Genomic DNA, 22,004 nt, shown 5'->3' with positions numbered 1-22,004 from the left:
AATGAACAAACCCGACTTCGTTTATGGTCCGGCGTCTTCGCTGAAGCAACAGAATGTCGATAATTGTTTGTGTCCGGCGTGAATGCGCGACTGCTCTGCTCTTGAAAATGTTTATCGGTATCGCGAAACAACGCACATTATTTCGACTTGAAATGGCACGCTGCATGCTATATAATTCATGTTTTGTCGCATTGATGCGGCCACGGAATAAAGCACACAATCAAATTCGATCGTTAAGAACGCACTTGAGAGCAGTGCGCAGCAACCGGCGACTCAGCACATACAACTTCCTAAATGATTTCGACGACGCTTTAATTTTTTCCCATTTATGAATAGCTGGGAAAAAAATTGATAGTTGAAAAGCTCGCGGTCAATATTACGTAACTGCGAACAACAACGCATCGGCTTTATTCGCTTAGGTGCATAACTGGTATATTGCAAGGTTCTCGCTAACTTTAGCCGCGTCACCCTGTATGCTTGCTGTTTTTGATGACCCAAGTGTCAGCGTGTGGCCTTTAATTCGTATATTGAATCCTGGAAAAAAAGAGAAGCCGCTGGTAACAAAAACTTGGACTTCCGAGCTAGAAGTTTTAAATGGCACTCACTTGACCAGATTTTTCCGCGTTTCTCGTACGTCTTTACTGTTTTCGGATTAAAAGCCGCTCAGCGCTCGGTGCATGTCATTTAGTTGTAATATGCCGAGAGTGCCACCAGTTTCGATATACCCGTGCTCACCGCAAAGTGCAACCCCGTTCCGCTTATTCCCTCGGGAAGCCGTCTTACACAAACTGCGGGACAAGACTTTGCGGAACACCAGTTTGTTCTGAGGTACAACTTGGGTAACATGTCGAAACTGGTGTTATCTGTCGGTTTCTATGCTTGATGAACATGCATAGGGTGCTTCAATTATGCTAGAAGTGTGTGCCCTAAAGCAAATAATTGCAATAAATAAAAAGAATTTGTTAACATTTTATTAAATAGAGCGCTAATCAGTGACGGCGGGAATAACGTGTCGCAGTCAAAATAAAAATTCACCTTTTTTCCACTTGAAGAACTCGAAGATTAACTGAAGGCTTTGCTGAAACACCTGGGAAAGTTTGCAGGAAGGTTTGTATCTGCGAGTGGTACCCACGTTTGAAAACTTTTTTCCCCGCAAGTTGTAGTAATTTGCCACACTGTAGGTTGTCGCACTGCAAAAAAAAAAAAAAAAGAAAAAGAAAGAAAATGACAGTTACGCCAAACGTTTTGATCTTTGTCACTCTATATACACCTTTCTGCGGTGCATATTTCTGTCACTTGCATGGTTTTCTGTTTTAAAGGGAGTAATTTTGACTACGGGTAAAATGCTTCATGTCGATTGCCCCGTGTGGATTCTACAGAGTAACACATGAGCAGGCTTGTCTCTTAGTTATGGTACTAATTAGTCTGCGCGGTGCGTTTTTTATCGTTAATATCTGCACTTTGTTATCATTTTTCATTCTATCTACTACTCTTCTTTTTTTTTTGGTACGTGATATAGTTATTTGGTTCTTCATTTTTGTTATTAGTTCGGAAAAAAAGTCTACAGTATTAACAACTCATTTGCGCAGCCATAGATAACGCACCGGAATTAATAATCGCCTATTGCGCGCATGGCTTCGTACCCGCAGTGTAGCCAGGACCTTAAGCAGCAAGAGTATAGGTGCAGTGCTCAGCGGTTCAAACGCGAAACTCGCATGGGTGCCGGCACGTGTTGCGCCACCGATGGGTGCTGCAGAGCTGGTGCATTCTTGCCGTGCACGACGCCTTGGTGACGCGCCGTGGCAGCACTTGGCCCCCTCAGCGATCACACAGCGTTCGCGGCGCGCAAAAGGAGAGCCCCGGTGGCCACGTGATCCGAGTATCGGCTGTGAATCGCTGAGCACTGTGCATGACAGCCTCTTCAGTGGCTCGTAGTAATACCCGCGCCAAGCTAAAAAAAGAAAGAGTGAGAGACGGACATTCTTCCCCTACCGCCTCAGCTTCTACTGTCATTGGCACGCTACCGCATCGATGATTACGATATTAAGGCTTTGGTGATTAGCGGTTAACCGAGTTCTGACGGCTCGATCGGTCTCGACGTTTGTGTCAAACAGCACTTTCATTTGACGCTAAAGAAGTATCCAACAACAGAAGTAATTATTATTATAATGGTTGTTTGCTTAGACTACCGTTTTATAAAGAGCAGGATATAACGATGGTTACAATTTTATATTTGGCTGATGAAAAATAGCGCGAAAAGACAAGGGACAAGAATGCAACATGATACGAGCCCTATTCGGCGCTCGTATCGTGTTTCTTTCTTATCCCTTGTTTTCTTTGCTCTATTTTTCCAGTACGGAATCCCAACTTGCCCAGCATTCAGTGCTTATATCTGACTTCCAGAGCGTTGCAGCCGGTCATCTCGCTTCCACCGTTTACACACCACAGTACACACCAACGCACTTACACGCGCTATGCGTGTAAATGTGGACCCCCCTCCCCCCCCACACACGCACAGACGCGCACGCGCACACACGCTACACACGCATACACTACATACACAAACAGATACGCTCACGCACGTGTTCAAAAATGGAAGCACGTTTAGGAAAGCGAACTGAATGTCCCGTGTACCGATCTTCAGCGTCACTGTTAGCACTTGCAACCGAAAACTGCCCTTATTTCCGATAATTACAATTGAAAAGAGACTTGCTACCATCGCTGGATATATTAAAAATTAAATTATGGGGTTTTAAGTGCCAAAACCGCTTCCTTATTAAGAGACACGCCGTAGTGGGGGACTGCGGAAATTTCGACCACCTGGGGTTCTTTAACCTGCACCTAAATCTAAGTACCACGGGTGTTTTCGCATTTCGCCCCCATCAAAATGCGGCCGCCGTGGCCGGGAGCTGGATGTATCGCTGTCGTGGCGTTCAGTGAAATCAAAGATATACCTTAATAGAACCGCAAGAATATGGGGACATACGTCCAAGTCTGTCGCAAATGGAGACTCGCAAAGCATATAGTCTTGACTCGACGGGCAACATTGACACTCCAAGAGAAGGAACAGCTGGCTCCTGCGAAGCAGCGTGGGTGCGAGAACCGCGGTGTAGCACGAAGAGTAGCAAATATAGAAAAACAGTGCAAATGATGAGCGTCCCAAAAGGACACTCTCGGGACTGATGAGCCGACAAGATACTCAAGCAAGGTCTGCGAGGCGGACGAAGAATCGGTGGCGGACTCGAGACATCAAGCCACAAAGGCACAAGCGGAAAACACCGAATTTATTAGATGATTCGCGCGAAATAAATCTGTACGCACCTCTGACAAGTTCAATAAGACTGTCATACAAGTACAGTTTTCATTAAACAGAAGCCTGACTTCGTTTTATCGTAAGAGACAGAGAAACGAATGCATAGAAAGGGCAGGGAGGTTAACCAGAGGTAGCTCTGGTTGGCTTCTTTGCACGGAGGGAAGGGTTAAGGGGGAGAAAAAGAGAAAGAGAGTGGAAGTGAGAGGGATAGAGAGAAAGAGGGACGAGCACAAACAAACCGCGTACACTACAGGGCGGTAGGGGGTGGCGTTCCTAAAGTCCGAAGCCCCGTGGACCGCAGAAACCTTAGTAACGCGAGTAAGGCCTTCAGCGCGGATGTGCTTTGGGAGTACTGACCTAAAGCGTTGAGTTCTGATAGTGGACGATTGTCCAACTGGTCCAGTTTTCTGCACATCACTTGTCTCTGGGCGCTATATCGCGGGTTAAGTACGTCCCTAAGTATGTATCCTAAGTATGTCGTAGTGAGGATATGAGCTACCGCTTAATGTCCCTGCGACGCACTGCAAGAGAACAGCGTGTTTATTATTTCGAAGGGGGTGATGGAAGGCAAGAGAGGACAAGGGCAACACAGGTGTCTTCGCGCATATATCAGGTCAATAATTTTCTGCAGGAAGGCAGGTTCGCATGTACAGACGCCCTACGCACTGCTCCTGCTTGGGGAACTTCCCTGCTTTTTGTCAGAACTGTTATGTTAGCCTTTAAATACAAGACTTAATTTAGAGGATGTGGCCATATAGAATAGGTAAAAAATTGTTTTGCTTCAACCGCGAGGTCTGTGTACGAAGATTGTTATTCAATCTGGGACGCCGGATGAAATACGAGAGAGATGTAGTAATTCACGTGATTATTTTCCTCGCGGCTGCGAAAGAAAACTTCCTTTTATGAGAGGAAGTGGTGCCGCAGCCTGCCTTGCATAATTTTTTGCCGGAAGTGAAACTCCGGGTTGTGCCAAACAAGTCGCTTCACAATATCCCGTCTACTTTCTGCAACGTTTACGTGCTTCAGCTCTCGCCCGCTGTCTGTTGCGTTCACGTTCAAAGTGGTATTGGGAGTTCTCCTGATATAAACGGTTACAGAATCTATTGCGTCTGCGGGATTTTTCACTACAGTTTCAGTGCGGCACAAACGGTGATTGGGTGCTAACGCAGATTTTGGGAATACGTGTATTTTTTGTTGTTGTTGGAGTGGTGAAAGTGTTCAAGTTTTAAGCCCTTTTAAAGCTTCTCACCTTTCGGATGTATTGCTGTATATTATTTAGGAGAGTCACATCAACAAAACTAAGTCGACTTAAATCACTCAAAATGCATCTCACGATCGTTCACTAACCACAATATACAATTAGTGACAACCGATTAGAAACCTTTATCTCAGCGCGATGGGTATGCATCTGAGCAGCTGTACGTGTGGGGATCGATGAAGTAACAGCGCTCACTTCATGCGATGCTAAGGCACCGTAGTAATCTTCTGTTTTGTAACGTTAATGATAGTGATATATGGACGCTATAGATACAGAAGGTATATTTATTGCAGCTACTGAAAGTGCAAATTTCAATGGACAAACTCGCCGGCGTGCTATATGTAAATGACATTCCCGAGAAAAAAAAGCAGATATTTCTGCATGTGTGTGCCTAACCATCTGCAATGATGTACTCTGCGTAGAAAAGGAGATAGGGAATTGAGAGGCTGTATAGACAGAGCAAGTAGGAAATGTTTCCGAGGACTTGCAGCATGTTCTATGTGACGGCAGTGGTTACTTTTCCTGGAGACAATCTCCGAACGAAACACTAAACTTTCAACGCAAGATGTGCTTGGAGCTACGGGCTATTCTTTACACATGAAGAAGCACCGCCTACGACTTCCTACAATTGTCACTTTCTCTAAACTGCAGTCATCACATTATGTTGGTGTGCCGCTCAAGACCAGAGCCTTTGTTTCTCAAGTCGCACGCATACATTTGATCGACAAAACAGTGCTTGTGCTATGCTGTCTTCGTTCGTTCCCTATACGCGTGTTGCGAAAACTTCCTGCTACTGTAAGCGCCGCATCATGGTATTTTAACTTTCTCCTGCCTCTCTCTTCCTTTCTCGATTGCATAGATATCTCTTACGTTGAGAGGCGCATCGGCTAAAATTTAGACGTTCCGTACACAATGAAAAAAGAAAGATGAAAACAAGAATAAAAATGGCAGCAACATTTTTGACGAAGACTGTACGCGAAACGAGAATTTTATGCCTAAAGGTGCGTTTATCCTGATCAGGCGGGTCATGGACTTTTCTGACACGACCTTGTCGACCCTGTACGTACAATAAACAAAAGGCAATGGGCTGCTTTTCTCTTTCATTGCAAAACTAATTGGGACATCGACAAATCACTTGGGCACGCCGCTTACTAAGCCATATAGTTTGTGTCATGCAACGGATGTCGCCGCACATGACAGCGTCCGTAGCAGCTGCCGAGCTGCAGCGTTCGCGTTCGCAGCATACGCTCGGGGACGCTCCGGGAAAGACTACATCATGTTGCGACTGCAATTGGCCGTTGTCTGCATCGTCGGCTCCGAGCGCTCGGTAAATTTCGGTACCTGGCCGCCGCCCCAGTTTGTCCTAGGCTGCCGTTCGTCCCGGAAGTCATGGCTTAACCCGACTGCAGCGTCGGTAAAGGACGAGCTCGACGGTTAGTGTCTCCTTTGCGATTCCTTCGCGCACAGGCCAATCAAAAGACATATGAGGGGTTATGGGTGGCAGAATATAGTCCGCTTTGTGCACTATTCCAGTGCACCCGTCCGAGTTTACCTGCTGACAGCTGTCAGAACTTTCAGATCTTTCCGTAAGCGAACATTGATACAAGCAGAAGCTTATACTCTGCTATATGTTCCTGTTATTATTATCATACATTAGTGCACCGCATTACGCTACGCAAGTAGGGTAGATGTTGGTCGTTGAATGCCCGCACATTTGTAGCTGTCTTCCGTGGCGGCAAAAATCAACTCAATATAACTTCAGAGGCGCCCCTTGAATTATGTAATGCATGAGAATCAGATCACCAGGAAATTAACATCGCGTAAAAATGCCTCAGTATAACCGTCTAAAAAAAAGAAACGGAAAAAAGACGAAAGAAAAATTCACCGGTGATTACAATACTAATGCGATATATGGGCGGAGCTATACACGTGTTTTCATTTCGCGATATATTGGCTGGCGCGGACTATCTGTCTCGTGCGGCACGTTGCAAATGGAGTGAAGTGTAGCGCGATTGCCTCGCTAATCGGGAGATCGCGAGAGGCAGCGCGTGGATGACGGGTGGGCGCGATTCATAGCAGCCGCCGCAGACAGACTTCCGCTCATGCAGCGCTTTGTTTTCATGTCTGACGTGCACTACTCTGGTGCCATCTCATAGCCATCGTCGCCACAGTGCCCGTCTTGCGCGGCACTGTGCTATTCTTCCCCAGCTTTTGCTATACCCTCCTCCTCCGCTTTCCTCCTCACACTTTCTTCGCTATGGCCGTCTCTCATCGCCCGCTGCTCTCCGCTTTCGCGTTTTCATCCTTCGCTGTGCTCGTTCGCTCGGTTACGAGGGGCGCCGAGGAACGCCGAGGCTCAGCACAGCAACAGGCGCCTAAGAGCTGCGATCTAAAATTGCGCGCTCAACTATACTGGCTTAGCTCGAGATTCTATAACTATGTGAAATAATATCCCACAAGTATTTTTTTAAACTTGTGCCTGTTGAATTGCAAGGTTTTTTTTTTACTGTGTTAATGATGGCAGTTTATTGTATTAAAACATTTACGCTGAGTGTGACACTAAAACAGCAACAGCAACAGACAAACCCAATCTGTATTTAGAGAACAAACACGAATTCAAGATCCTAAATTGTTTTGAAAGGGATGTTCTGTAGCCGTTTTTCTTTTGAGCGAACACATGCCGGCCCATTTACTTGCTACCTTAAAGTCGTAATCCCCTTGGCTCGCCGCCAACAGCGGCTCTTCTTCGCTGAACTCTAAATCAGAAAAAAAAAGTGTATATATGAGTGAAGGGTAACAGTACTGCCGTGTTAAACACCTTAGTGTCAGGAAGAACAGCTGACGTTAACGTCGCACGAAGCATCGTCACCTCGTCATTCGCTGACTTACTGTCAGCACAGGCACAAATAGAAGGGGTGCGTACGTGTTGCGGAGATGCGGCAAATGCGCGACTGTTTTCATTAAAGGGCTACACTGTGTGAAGGGCTCAGGACGAGATTGGCGGCGCGCGTCAGCGCCTTGTCTTTTAGCCCGATGCTTGTAACGATTTTTCGGCTGCACCTTGGAGCCATTCCGAGCACGCGCATTTCGACTGCGTGTGCCACGCACCTCTTTGCGCTCGTGGTGACCACGGCACGGCCCACGAAAAAAAAAAAAAGAAACAGACGGCAACCGGTGGGTGGTCGATATTCCTATCACGTAGCTTGTCAGCTCGAAACAAATCAGACAAGGCTACACGAGAAGCATGCGGATGCCTCAGGGCCCCGAGCTCGCAGCTAGGGCGCCCAGCGCTCGAAGCAAGCTGTCTCCCCAAAAAACCGGCGGAACCTGCAGTGACTTGCGAGGGAATTCCGCTGGTCCAGCGGGAGAGAAGTGGTGAATGCGGCCTGATTAGCCGTCCGTCTGCATTCTACGAAGGAACGTTGCCAACGCTGCCGACACCAGACTGCGAAGCAGGGACGCCAGAGAATAGAGAGGCGGTGTAGTTGTAAATGTCTTTATTAAGGATCACCGCAACTGCGTAAGGAAAGGGTTCAGATGTAGAAGGAACCACAGCAGTAGGCTGCTCTATAGCTGCTCCACCAGTGCGGTGGATCCTGCACTAGTGCTACAGCACAAAGAAATAGACACAATTGTCGGACCCCACTTTAGCATAGTCGGCTTAAATGTTTTTAATGCGAAAGCATCATACGCCCCATTACGTGAAAATCCGGCGTTGTCGGCGGCTGCGTGCCTGAAAGATGGTACCGAAAATGGCCGACGCGCGACGACTAAAAACACGTCAGAAATGCTTGGATTCACGTCAGATTTGTCAGGCAATTTCCTGAAAACAAAATCAAATAATGGAATTGGAAAGAAAATTTGGTAGATTTCGCTCTGGCTGGGAAACGAATCCGGGCCTTAAGCCGACACCACACGTACGCTTGCGGACGCGCGCAAGCTCACTCCCGCGCGCCCACGCATGCGCAGACGGCGCGACACGGCTCGTACGCGTAGAAACGCGGCGCGACCTCGGTGAACAGCTGCTCTCTGTTATCGCGCGCTTGGGCTGCCTCGCGTCGGCGCACCTGGCTACACAGCTACGGCGCGGTACATTCAACTCTCGGTGAAGCAGATTTATGTCATGCGAGAAAGTGCTTAATCTTTCCTCTTTTTGTGCTGTTATTTAACGACTCTAAAGATATAACAATTACGTTTATAGACATCGAAGCATTTTGAACACTGTCAATAGCAATATACGAAGTGGCGTCTTCTAAGGCGTCTATGAGGGAGCCCAGTGACCACGTGCTGTCGCGCGCATGGAAGCGCGTCTTAGGCGATGCAAACCACCGTTCCTCGTGAGGTGCGGCAGGCGCGAGGCACGTTGACGCGAGCTTGCGCGCGTTCGCAAGCGTACGTGTGGTCCGGGCTTTAGGGCGTGCGAGGCGAGCACGCCTCCCCGATGCCATGGTGGCTTTTTTTTTTTTTAACATGGTATTTATTACAGCGGTGGCTCCACGGTTATGGTGGCTATTGCGTGCTTCAGTGCACACGTCACGTCACTGCCTCCCACGTGTCAGTCACTTGCTCTACGGTTTCATCGGTGCTGTGTCTACTGCAACGCAGTCTCGACGAAAAACTCACGAATGTATAAAATATAGTGCGCCTAATGCGTGCGTCATTTCGCATGTCACGTCGCTGCCTCCTGTGTGTCACTTGCTCTCCGGATTTTATCGATGCTGTGTCTACTGGGATGCATTCCGAAACGTCTACCTCAGAGGCATCTGTGAAACGTGGTCGCCCACGGAAGCATGCCGCAGAAGACGAAGCACGGGAACACAAAAAAGAATGCCGTGCAAGTGCGCAACGTGCACGATGACATACGGATGATTATCTAAGCGAAAACATTTCTCCAAAGCGACTGCAATGCTTTCGCATTCCCGCAGGTGCAGTCTTAAGTGCTTCTGCCAAACTTTTTTTTGGTATATTCTATTTGTTAGCATCATTTTAAGGGCCCAGACCATTGTCAATGATTATAAGAAGCTCATTCAGATACTATTCACACGTGTCGCATATGGTTCAATAACTGATCACCAAAAACAAACGACACCTGGCGCCGAATCGACAGAGCTTTTTGGTTCGTAAGTGCTGTTTGTCACTAGCCAGCCGGCTTCGCTAATGATATGTGCAGCATCAGGATTGGCTTAAATTTTATCTTACGAACAATTCTAGCGTAAGACGCTTTAGTGAATGCAGGCCCTGGTCTCTTTGTACTAGTGGTACCCTGATTAGCTTATTGCGTACATTGAGTTTCTGTAGCCTCTTAAGGCCGGGATACATGGAGCGTTTTTACGGCGGCAAGTCTGCGATCTTCACCCGACGGCGCGCATTTGGCACCCGGCGTCGAGAAAAACGCCCGCCGCCGCCGATCAGCACCCACCAGATATCTGACGCGCGTCGTCGGACGCTGCCGGAAGCGGCCAGCAAGGGCAGCCAATCATGGCTCACTGGCCGACGCCTCCGTCACTTCCGTCTTCCTCACCGGCACATGCTTTTCGCGCGCTCGCTTTTCTGTTCGCGGGCTTGGCACCTTGTGTTAGCGACATGGCCATGACTTCAAAGGCAGCTCGCGTTCAAAAGCAACCCGCCGCTTTTTCGCTCCATGTGTCCCCAGCCAGCGGAAGTTGGCCGTCACGCCGCCGCGGCGTTTTCTGCTGTGCGAAATTGGTCGAGAAAAACACTCCATGTATCCCGGCCTTTATGTGTCTACTGCGAAACAACAAGCGTAGACTGTATGACCCAGAAATGACTCACATACAAAAATCAAGCGTCTGCTTACAAGTTACTTTTCATTTAAATTGTTCGTTATTTTCAGTCATCAGGGATCCAGTTAGTGCACAAGTATACTAAGTACAAACGCTGATTTCTTCTTCACTTTTTCAAATTAGCAGCAAAAATATTTTCTAGCTGCATCATTCTGTATTTATGCACCTAGACCAGGGCTTACCCGCCATTTGCCAGCTGTGGTTGCTTAGTGGCTATGGTGTTTGGCTGTTAAGGACGAGGTCTCGGGATCCAATCCCGGCCATGGCGGCCGCATTTCTATGGGGGCGAGGTGCGAAAACACCCGTTTACTTAGAGTTAGGTGCAAGGTAAAGAACCCCAGGGGGTCCAAATTTCCGGAGTTCCCCATTACGGCTTGCCTCATATTCCGAAAGTTGTTTGGCACGTAAAACCTCATAATTTTTTTTTTATTTATTGCTTACCCTTCATTTTTTTCATTAAACTAGAAGATAATTGGAGAGAGAACGTCTATCATATTGCAGTTATGGCAGTAGGCTTCTCGGCTTGCATTAGACGTTCGTAGTGTACGGTCTAGCTGCGCATGAGCGACTGTATGGAGAGCATATTGAAGAAAAGGCGGACCAAATACTGGCAGCAACCTTCGCAAAGCCTAGTATTCTTGATAACACAAAACATCACTGCAACCACCACCGCAGTACAGAAATAATATATTTTATAGTTGTCGCATTATAGTCCTCAACCTATAATTCAGAACCACCAATGTACTGCCTACCGGTCGTGTTATAAGAACACAGAGTGTGAATGCGAATAAAGCTTGCGAACATCCGGGGCGGAGCAATTGCCGTCACTTCCCGCAAGGCTAGATCCACGTGCAGCCAACAGCATCCTCCTCCTCCTCCTCCTCCTCAACTTCTTGATTCTTGCTGTTGTGCATTCGTGATGTAGTCCCCCATGGAAAGTATTAAGGTCAATATCCATTGAGGCTTTTCCTAATGCGAGAACATTCATTTGAGACCTTCAGGTAAAACAAAGCCGCATGAGCGTCGCAGGTATGCGTTCAGTGACCTGACATCTACGTGCATCTCTTTGCAGGCACTGCGTCATGTACCCGGCCCGAGCCGCAGACCCGAGGCTTCGCAGCGAGCCTTGACCCAGACTGATAGCGGGGCCCCATCCGGCATCACTCCTCTGCGGTCGGCGTGACTTGCTTGACTCAGCGGCCGAGGAAGTGGGAGCCCGAGCGAGTGCGACACAACGGCGCCCAGATTGCAGCCCGGCGTCGAATTAATAGGGCCGCGGAGGGGACCGACCGGAAGCCGTGAAGCTGCCAGATTATTGCCCGCTTCCCGTCGCCCAAGATCGCAGTCGGCCCCAAGCGCCGCCCAAGCAGCGGCTCGCACGGGCGTCGCGGGGCATTTGTGCGACCGGTGTCGACACGGTCTGACGCGACCGCAGAGGCTGCGACAACAGCGCGGTTCCGCACTTCCTCTGGTACCGGATTGGGACACCAGCCAAAATGAGGTCACGACCTGACAAGCTGTCAATCGCCGCCAGCACTCCGGGACCGCCGGCTTGTGCGCAGGACTAGCCGCCTGTCTTCGTCGTGTCGTGTCCGAAGCGAACTATTTACTTTGTTCTTAGGTCTACATAGAAGGGCTTCCTCGAGATGCTTTGCATGAGGGACTGACGACGTGCTGACTGGGAGCAAACGTTTTCAGCGTCACTCTTCTTGTGGTCTCCTCTCCGCCGTCCGCCATCTACTTGTGCGTAGTGTGTAACTTATCTCGCCCTGCTGCAGTATTGTCGAAGGCCCACTTAAGATGGCCGCGAAATACGGGAGCACCTGAATGTGATACAAGAAAACAGAGCCAAGAAACCCTAACGTTTCGGCTTTTTGTTCGCGCTTTATTTTAATTGTCTCTGTAGATCGACCTGGACAAAGGCAGGGTAGCTTGTTCGGTTAGTTTGTAACTCGCTGCGAAGCCATTTCATATTTAAGTAACGGCTGTATCGTAAAATTCACTGCGGCATGTATGCGTGCTGAGCATCACACAAGTGATTGTCGGGCGGATTTTGTTTGAAACACGTCCAGTAACGCTTTTGGCAGGTCGCCTCTTCCCATACACACTGTATTACGAAGGAGCGCGCTGCTCGCTCAAAGTCACTTGCACAAGAGTCGAGATCCCGGTATGCCCTAGCCATGGATCTGTATCTCAACGACAGTGTCTTCGGCAGCAATGGCACGGGAGCTGAAGGCGTGTCTCTCGTCAACCTCAGCTCGGAAGACATCATGACTGAGAACATGTACATATTGCCATGGTGGGGCCAGGCGGCCTGGACTTTGCTCTTCGGGAGCATGGTTCTCGTGGCCACAGGAGGCAACCTGATCGTTATCTGGATAGTGCTGGCGCACAAACGTATGCGCACGGTCACAAACTACTTCATTGTCAATTTGAGCTTAGCAGACACGATGGTGTCAACATTGAACGTCATTTTCAACTTTATCTACATGCTAAACGGGGACTGGCCGTTCGGAACAGCCTACTGCAAGGTCTCCAACTTCATTGCCATTGTGTCTGTGGCAGCCAGCGTGTTCACCCTAATGGCCATCTGCATTGACAGGTGAGTCAGGTATCTTTCACTCTGCTCGAGATCAGAACTATACTTTCGAATATATTCGGTGTGAATGAATGAACAGAGGCCCATTTGGAGCCTCTGTTTATTCATCGGATCGACGCGTACACGTTCTTCTTATCATGCAGTTATTTTTCACGAGTTGCTTTCTGCTCTGAATATTTAATGTCGTACAGACAGGTGTTTGGAATCTATGATTGTTTCAAGGACGATATTTTACGGCAGTGATGTACGTGCTCCTGTAAGGCGCGAAACAAATTCTAGTAAGATATTTCCGAAAAATAATTTCTCCATATTTTATATATCTATCCTTTCTTTTTCAACGTTCCACGCTTTGTTTGATGCTTTAAAAACGAGTTAGTTGGATTCTCGCACCCAGGGAGTAAATAACGTCTTTCTCCTAGTTCTCTCAACAGGTGCTCACGGATGATCACAACAGCCCAGCGCGCATTATTGCAACTGCCAGTTGCTTTCCTTGCAAAGATTTATCGGTCTTTGTTATTGTGGTGATGATCGTGTAGCTGTTATGACATATCTGGGTGATGATGGTTTTTGGGTTGCGCACCATCGAAAAGAGAAGACTGTGGGCGCTATAACGTAAAAATATTCCAAACTTTTCTATTGCAATTCTGTAATCAGCCCTCCGCGATTGGTCAAAAACTTTTTTGGACCACCCCCACTTCACCTGTCTGTCACGGCACGTCACAAAAACCGCGATAGCTCCCAATTTGATATGACGTGTACACACTGATTATGCATGATTTGACTGAAAAAAGAAAAAATAGTTCCTTCTTATTCGACGCCTTTTCGCCATTAGCCCCCGGTTGTTGGTCAAAAGTTGATCAGGTCCAATCGGTGACGTTACATCTGCACAAAGCTATAGTGCGACCAGATTTGTTGTGAAACAGTTCTGCGCGACGTTATCCAGCTGAATTGCAGCCCCAACCAGTTGGCCACCAATTCGGCCCCAATGACTCTGTGGTGACAAGTTATTCGATGCTCATAGGAAGCGACAAGTAGCCAGCATTTTTTCGATCACCGGCCTCGGGCACCGTCGCAGTCTTGATATTGAAAGGGTGGCGATCATTCTCCTTTTTTCGTCATAACCCGTGCGGCGGAAGCGGGCCTCATTAGTTACCAGATGCTCACTGTCTACCAAGTCAGCGACGGCGCCAGCTTGAAACCGGGTTTGCTGTGTCCGTCCATCCTTTCCGTTACACCGTCGTCGTTATCCCGTCGTCATCAGGCCGCCTCATATATCTCCAGCATTGCCATATGGCGAATGAAATAAAAGTTTACTCGCCACCACCACGGACAGTGCCCCATTTTTTTCCCTATTTGGGTCGTTGTGGCTTGGTGAACTATATTCAAACTTATCAATTTCAGACTTTGGCTGTATTATAATACAATTGCAGTCCATCTTTACTAATATTAACTTAACTAGACCCGGGCAGACGCCGTCAATATCTATGACGTCACGGAGAGCTAATGCGAGACCTTAACTTTCGTTCTTGCGTCTTTCCTTGTTTACCTTGCTTTCCTTCACGATAAAAGTCGAATTTTTAAGTATTGTATAAGGAGCACATTACCAATACAGAGCAAATTATTTTTGTCTTTTGTACAAAAGAAAGCAAGAAAGAAAGAAACGGAAAAAAAATTTTAAAAGTGTTCGGACTCGAGCAATCCCTTCGCACGGGAGCCACGTACTCGTCAGTCATCAAGAGGCGTTGATACTATGCAATTACCAACGCCTCTGCTGTGGAAGAATCGGTGCCATGGACTTCATTGTTAATGTGGCCGCAAGCACGATGGTCAAGGTCTGATCGCCTCACCGTTAATATTCAAGCTAGGGCGTCTTGATGGCAATCTTATATGCATGGCGTATGACTTATCATGAACTCATCTGTGTAAGAAGTGTACAGCTTCCGTCATACTTAACCCCAGCATACCTTAAGTGCCTTTTCGTGCCATCGGCCATACCATGCTGAATACGCCGGTTCTCGTCCGTGCCTTTTCGTTTCCCCTGCTAATGGTGCTGGAGATGTGTGGTTCGGGTGCCTTTATACAGCTTGCTTAAAGCGTATTTCTTCAAAAAGTATTCGGCGTTTGCTCCTTACAACTTCCATTTGTTAGAATTAAATCATTAGAGTTGTTCGAGTTAAAACTGACAGCGCCTGTACAGATAATAAAATGTAAATTTTCAACGTGGTAAAACAGTACCTGAATGCCGCAAGTCGTCCTTCAGTTAATGTAAGACTAACGAAGGCGGGACAGATGCGGAGAACTAAAATAATTGAGTGAGATAAATTATAAATTACCTATGTCGTAAGCAACGAGCAGGCAATATTTCTTTATGAACGTTCGTGCGATAACGCTTGTCATTTAAAGCGCGTGGATCAGGAAACCTATCAGTAGTATTTATTTATTTAGTTAGTTTGTTAGTTAATTTGTTTTTAGCTGGTTAGTTAGTTAGTTAGTTAGTTAGTTAGTTAGTTAGTTAGTTAGTTAGTTAGTTAGTTAGTTAGTTAGTTAGTTAGTTAGTTAGTTAGTTAGTTAGCTTTTATTTTTTGTTTCTTTATTTGTTTTTACCTCATTTTCGGCCGTCGCAGTGACCTGTTGTCACCGAGGCGGAATATCTTTACATGCCGTTTCAGCAAGACATTAGAAACACAGCAGGGGAGACGTTACAACCACAATGGCATAAAGAACTAAGCGAGGAAAACGAAAGCGACCGCGGGCACACACGATGTGGTGGAGGCTATCAAGAACCGCCTCAGTTCAACTCCTCGCGATGCTTCGCCGTCAACAGCGTGCGCCTCCACGCGGTAGCATAGACCAGCGCATCGCGGCATGCCCTCCTATACAGCGACGGGTGAAGAACGGGAAACGCCGCCTCTGCAGCCTAGCCTGTTGCTGACTAGGGCAAGGCCCACGCCGGGTTCCTCCAGTAACTGGGCAAACACGTTTCCTAGCCGTCGAGCATCCAATATCGGCTTCCTGCGAAAAGTGGCCACGCGCCATCCGCGCGACACGAACACTTCGACGAGCAGCCTGAGGCAGCAGTTATTGCGGTAGGAGTCCAAGCCCTCGCCCTCTACCTCGTCCTGCTCTCGTTTGTTTTGTTTTTTCCTTCTTCTTCTTCTTCTTCTTCTTCTTCTTTTTGGGGGGGAAGAAGAGGAAGACGCAAAGTGCGGATGTGTGTCGCGTCGGCTCCGCAGATTTTGAATGATTCTCGGCATACATTCGAAGAATTCACCGACGCCTTATTATCGAGAAGGAAGTGCAAGTTCCACGGACCACCCTGATATCATTCTCAAGTAGGTGGACCGTTTATTTTCGGCCCATCGACCACTTTAGAGCGCCACGCCGACACCGCCGCTAAGCCTGACCCAACGAAGCTGGTGGCTGGAGCCCCGGTGGCTGGAGCCCCGCCTCTTTTCGGGTTAGAGCTGCAAGATGGCAGCGGTGAGCGTCGAAGGGGATGATATAACGAGAGAAGAGTATGAGGACGAAGCAGGTTGGCGTGTTGTGAAGAGAGGAGGATGTGCCAATGAACGGACAAAATCTCACGGAACCAAGGATCAGGCAGCGCGCTTCTCCAGCGAGAACGCATTCAATAATAGGTGGAACAAGGGACAAAAAGCAAGACAAATCATGGCGGCAAGCAGGATGCCCAGTTTGCCGAAGGCGGAGTACAAGATAATAGTGCGCCCACGTGACAGTTTCAAGGTCACCGACTATGAGATCAATCTCCTGGAATGCTGCGTCGCCAACGCCGCGGCAATCCCCTGGAAGGAATCGGAAGATGACACGGTGTGTGCCAACTACAAACAGAACATTCTAGTGATCAGCACGCCATCGGAGGAGCGCGCCGAAAGATACAGGACTATCACTCGACTGAGGATGGGAGACAAGGAGTTCGAAGCCAACGCGTACGAGTCGGCTCCGGAGGATACATCTAAGGGAGTGATAAGAGGAGTAACGCAAGAGGTGTCTCCTAGAGAAATAGTGGTGATGCTTGTAACACCAAGGAATCCGACGGTCCTCATGGCCAAAAGGATGGGAAACACCACGAACGTCATCATCCTTTTCGGCGGGCATCACGTCCCAAACGACGTGAGATACGGAAGGGCACTGGTCAAGTGCTCACTATACCGGAAGCAAATAGACATATGCTACCAGTGCGGATGCCTCGGACACAGAGCCGATGTCTGGCCGAACCCGAACAGCAGGATATGCAGAGGCTGCGGCATGGAGAACCCGCCACAGGACCACGAGTGCGAAGCGAAGTGCCAGCTCTGCGGCAAAGACCACCATACGGCGGATCGCCGATGTAATGCCAGATACAAGTTACCGTACTTGGTAAAAAGGCGCCGCTGGGAGCGAGTCAGACGAGAGGAAGAAGAAGCGATGTACCACGAAAGGGAAGCTAAAAGACTGTATAGGCCAGGACGGGAAGATTGGAGACAGCGGTCGGAACATCGGACAAGGGACGGATCTGGACTAGAAGATTTCCCCAAGCTCCAGGCAAGGGAAAGGGGCCGCTCGACGTCGAACAGAACCAGATCGAAATCGCGGCGGTCCAGATCGACATCCAGACCCATGACCAGTAATACCGAATCTCCCAGAGCACAGGGGGGAGGAGGATCTCAGAGCCCAAAAGGAAAGATCAACGTCAACGGCGCCGCGGGACCCTTACAGGTGAGCTGGGCGGACGCGGCTTCTGGGGCGCGTGCGGAGGCAGAGGCTGCTTTTCAACAGAGTTAAGACGCTAGAGAAAGAATTGGCGCAAATCAGGCAGAGCAATGTTGCGTTTATGGATGAAATTAAAAAACTCAGGCAAGAGAACGACCGTTTGAGGAGCGGGAAAGTGCCACGCAACAAGGAAACCTCGCGAGTTATAAGGGAGGAAAAAGAGACAGCAATGGAAGAGGACGCAGCCCTCACCGCCATTAAACGTAAAACCGAGAACGCTCCGATTGAAACCGGAGTAAAGAAACCTAAGCCAGCCACGACGCTCCAAGGAAGACAGGAGGAATTTCAACAGAAAATCGAAACCAGCAGCAAACAGAACGAAACAAAATTTGAAACTAAACTAGAACTGGAAGTGAGGCTTGAGGCAAAGATAGAGGCAAAGATAGAGGCGCTAGGAAAGGCGATACTACAGCAAGTGCAACAAATGATGGCTGACTTCGACGCCAAACCAGCAATATGGGGACCGCAAACAAGTAGGGGGGGGGGGGGGGGGGGCGGTTATGACGGCCATTAAGCCGTACACTAGGCCCCCCGTACCCACCGAGGGATTGGAGAACCTGTAACGCCGCCATAGACAGACGAATTAGATACACGATTTGGCAATGGAATTGTAGAGGATACGATCGAAAACGATACATTTTGCAACAACGCCTTAAAGACAAAGAAAACCCGGATATTATAATGATGCAGGAAACAAATGGGCTGGCAAAATTGTCGGGTTACAAGTCCTTTGGTACTGCCGAAGGGGAGACGAAGGCGCTAACAACGTTGGTAAAGCGAAATCACTCAGTCGTTCAACACTCCACAGAAGTTAGGTCAATCGATCACATTCTTTTAGAACTCATACCCATGCGGAAAACGAAGGACAGTCTCTTTGTATTAAATATTTATAACAGTCCAAAGTGCAGACACCATAAATTTCGATCGCTCTTTAAAATAACCCTAGCCATAGCGGACAACCGAGCGTAAGTGATCGGAGGTGATTTTAACGCCCAACACGCGGCATGGGGTTACAAAATCGAAACTCACAAAGGCAGGAACCTATGACTAGGCGCGCAACAGGAAGGCCTCACCCTCGTGACCGACCCATCGGTTCCCACGAGAATAGGTACCAGCGTTTGCGCGGATACTACGCCAGATTTAACATTCACCAAGAACATACGGGACACGCAGTGGACAAATACGCAACACGACTTTGGGCACGATCACAATGTACTAGAAATAACGGTAAGGGCAGGACCGCGCAAGACAAAGGGTAGACCACTTAAGATTGTCGACTGGGACAAATTCAGGAAAATAAGGGAGGAGGCCGACGACATGACACAAGATATTGAGGAATGGACCGAAAAACTAAAGGGAGATGTGGCGGCAGCTACGAAAACAGTCCCGCCGGAGGCGCATTTAGAGAACGTAGACAGTAAGCTTCTACACATGTGGGAAGCTAAGGCAGGGTTGCAACGGAGATGGAAAAAACAAAAACACAACCGGACGCTTCGTAGAAAGATAGCCAAATTGAACAGGAAGATAGAAAAGTACGCCCAGTAGCTATGCAAACAACAGTGGGAGGAAGAATGCAACAACATGGACAGTCAAATAGGAATGGCAAAAACGTGGAACATCCTTCGATATTTGTTAGACCCGGACGGGACAAAGTCGGCATATAGGCAAAATATAAATCGGCTAATACAAACGTACCGAGGGACAGAGCAGGACTTCTTCAAGGAAATCGAGAAAAGATACATCTCGCAAGCGCTACCCGTCATACACCCTGACAACACAGGGCAGGTAAATGACGAATTAGACAGCAAAATCGGCGAGTCAGAGGTCAGGGCAGCTCTGCAGAAACTCAATATCAAGTCGGCACCCGGACTAGACGGTGTAATGAATAAAACGCTAAGGAACTTGGACGATGAGTCTATAGCTAAGTTAACCGAATATATTAACGAATGCTGGGAGGCAGGGCAGATTCCGCAGCAATGGAAGATGGCACAAATCGTGTTAATACCTAAACCGGGCAAGCGACTGCAAATTGAGAACTTGAGACCCATATCTCTCACTTCTTGCGTGGGGAAACTAATGGAGCACGTGGTCCTAGCGAGGATAACCATCTACCTCGAAGACTGCGACGCGCTCCCGCCCACGATGATAGGATTCAGGAGAAACCTCTCAGCGCAGGACGCTTCGTTACAACTAAAACATCAGATCATAGACGATTCGGGCAGATCGACAAAGGCAATTCTCGGGTTGGACCTAAAAAAGGCCTTCGATAACGTAACACATGCAACGATACTAGATAGAGTAGGCGAACTGGGACTGGGAAAGCGCACGTACGATTATGTAAGAGTTTTCTAACGGGTAGAAAGGCAAAGATCACGATAGCGCACCTAGTTTCGGAGGATATCGAGATAGGCAGCGCAGGTACGCCACAGGGCTCGGTCTTATCACCGATGCTATTCAACCTGGCGCTAATCGGGCTGCCAGCCAAGCTACAAGAAATCGAGGGTCTAAATCATACCTTATACGCTGACGATATCACCCTATGGGTGAGAAACGGAAGTGACGGGCAGATAGAACAAACGCTTCAAACAGCGGTCGAAACAATCGAAAAATATCTAGAGGGGACAGGGCTAACATGCTCGGCAGAGAAATCGGAGCTGTTACTGTACAGACCGACTTGCAGAGGTCGCAAACTAGGCAACTACAGGGAAGAGCTCACCCATAGAGAGGAGATACAGTTAAAGACGGCCGATGGGAAACCCATACCCAAGGTCGATAGGATCAGGGTATTGGGGCTCCTCATCGAAGCCAAGGGCAACAACGGAGAAACCCTCAGAAGACTGGAGAGAACTTTAACGCAAATCATGAGGCTAATCAGAAGGATAACAAATAAACATAGCGGGATGAAAGAGGAAAACACGATCAGGTTAATACAGGCCTTCGTAATAAGTAGAATAGTATACGTAGCGCCGTACTTAAAATGGCAGGTCGCGGAAAAGATCAAACTAGAATGCCTCATTCGGAAAGTATACAAACTAGCCATACGACTACCGATCAGCACCAGCACGGACAAGTTGCTGCAATTAGGCCTACACAACACGATAGACGAGCTCATTGAAGCGCAATGTACGGCACAATATGAACGCCTCTCTAAGACTAAAGCAGGCAGACACATCCTAGAGAGATTAGACATAGGTTACCACTCACAGTATGGTGTCAAGGTGGACATTCCGAGAGAGACGAAGGAAAGATTGGTAATACCTCCCATACCAAAGAACATGCACCCAGAACACAATAAGGACAGAAGAGAGAACAGAGCGAAACAAATACAGAAGAAATTCGGCAGCGACAAGGACGCAGTGTTCGTAGACGCGGCTCGACACGGTCGCAGACGGGGGTTTACGGCAGCCGTAATCGATAGGGAGAAACGGTGCAAGACGTGCGCGACGATACGCACCACAAGTAACGAGATAGCTGAAGACGTAGCCATAGCGCTCGCAGTAGCTCAGACTAACGCAACCGTGATAGTCAGCGACTCTCAGACGGCAATAAGAAACTTTGCCAACGGCCGAATCTCCCTGGAGGCACTACTCATTCTTCTTGCAGGAGGCCAAAATTACAAAAGAAAGATATACATCACCTGGACACCCGCTCACACCCTCGCGGAGGACGGCAACAACGAGGTGGCACACGACGCGGCTCGAGGGCTTACGGACTGAACCGCAGTCGCAAGTGATGCCCCGACACCCTCCGGACGTGACGGTGCGGTAAATGAGTGGGAATGGGAGGACAGAATGACCACATATAATGACATTACGAAACATTATAGGTTACAGAGGCGCATATTCCCGCTACCTCACGCAAAATTGACAAAAAAGCAGTCTGTCGCATGGCGGCAGTTACAAACTAGGACGTGTCCGAATCATGCGCTCTCGCACATCATATATCCGGATCTATATCCTACGGATAAATGCAAAACATGTGAATCCAGAGCCACTCTGGAGCATATATTATGGGAATGCCGAGGGATAAATAACAATAAAGAAAACGCGGCCTCTAGCAGCAGCCTTCGCACGCGCTGGGAAGCCGCGCTGCTCAGCCCCGCCCTCGAGGATCAACTATGGGCCGTCCAGCGGGCCGAGGATGCCGCCAGGACCCAAAAACTCCTGGCCGTCACCTAGGCGGGGCCTTTGGCCCTCCCCACCAACTCGCAGGGCACACAATAAAGTTATTTCCTCCTCATCTTCTTTTTCTCGTACACTC

The 22,004-nt window shown here is 48.4% G+C and overlaps 1 protein-coding gene across 5 annotated transcripts in view; it reads left to right on the top strand.

Annotated features, from left to right (window-relative positions):
- Positions 1-22,004, top strand: part of LOC126547914 (tachykinin-like peptides receptor 99D) — a 915,613-nt gene that overhangs the window by 834,102 nt on the left and 59,507 nt on the right. For all 5 annotated transcript variants that reach the window (XM_072284127.1, XM_055063611.2, XM_055063614.1 and 2 more), the window contains one exon: positions 11,448-12,977. In XM_072284127.1, coding sequence (XP_072140228.1) covers positions 12,556-12,977 — 422 coding nt within the window. In that variant the 5' untranslated portion in view covers positions 11,448-12,555. The remainder of the gene's footprint in view (positions 1-11,447; positions 12,978-22,004) is intronic.

This window comes from Dermacentor andersoni, chromosome 1 (assembly GCF_023375885.2).
Source record: "Dermacentor andersoni chromosome 1, qqDerAnde1_hic_scaffold, whole genome shotgun sequence".
NCBI classification, from domain to species: Eukaryota; Metazoa; Arthropoda; class Arachnida; order Ixodida; family Ixodidae; genus Dermacentor; species Dermacentor andersoni.
Note: the sequence above shows the minus strand (reverse complement) of the source record. Positions and strands in the feature narration are given on the sequence as shown.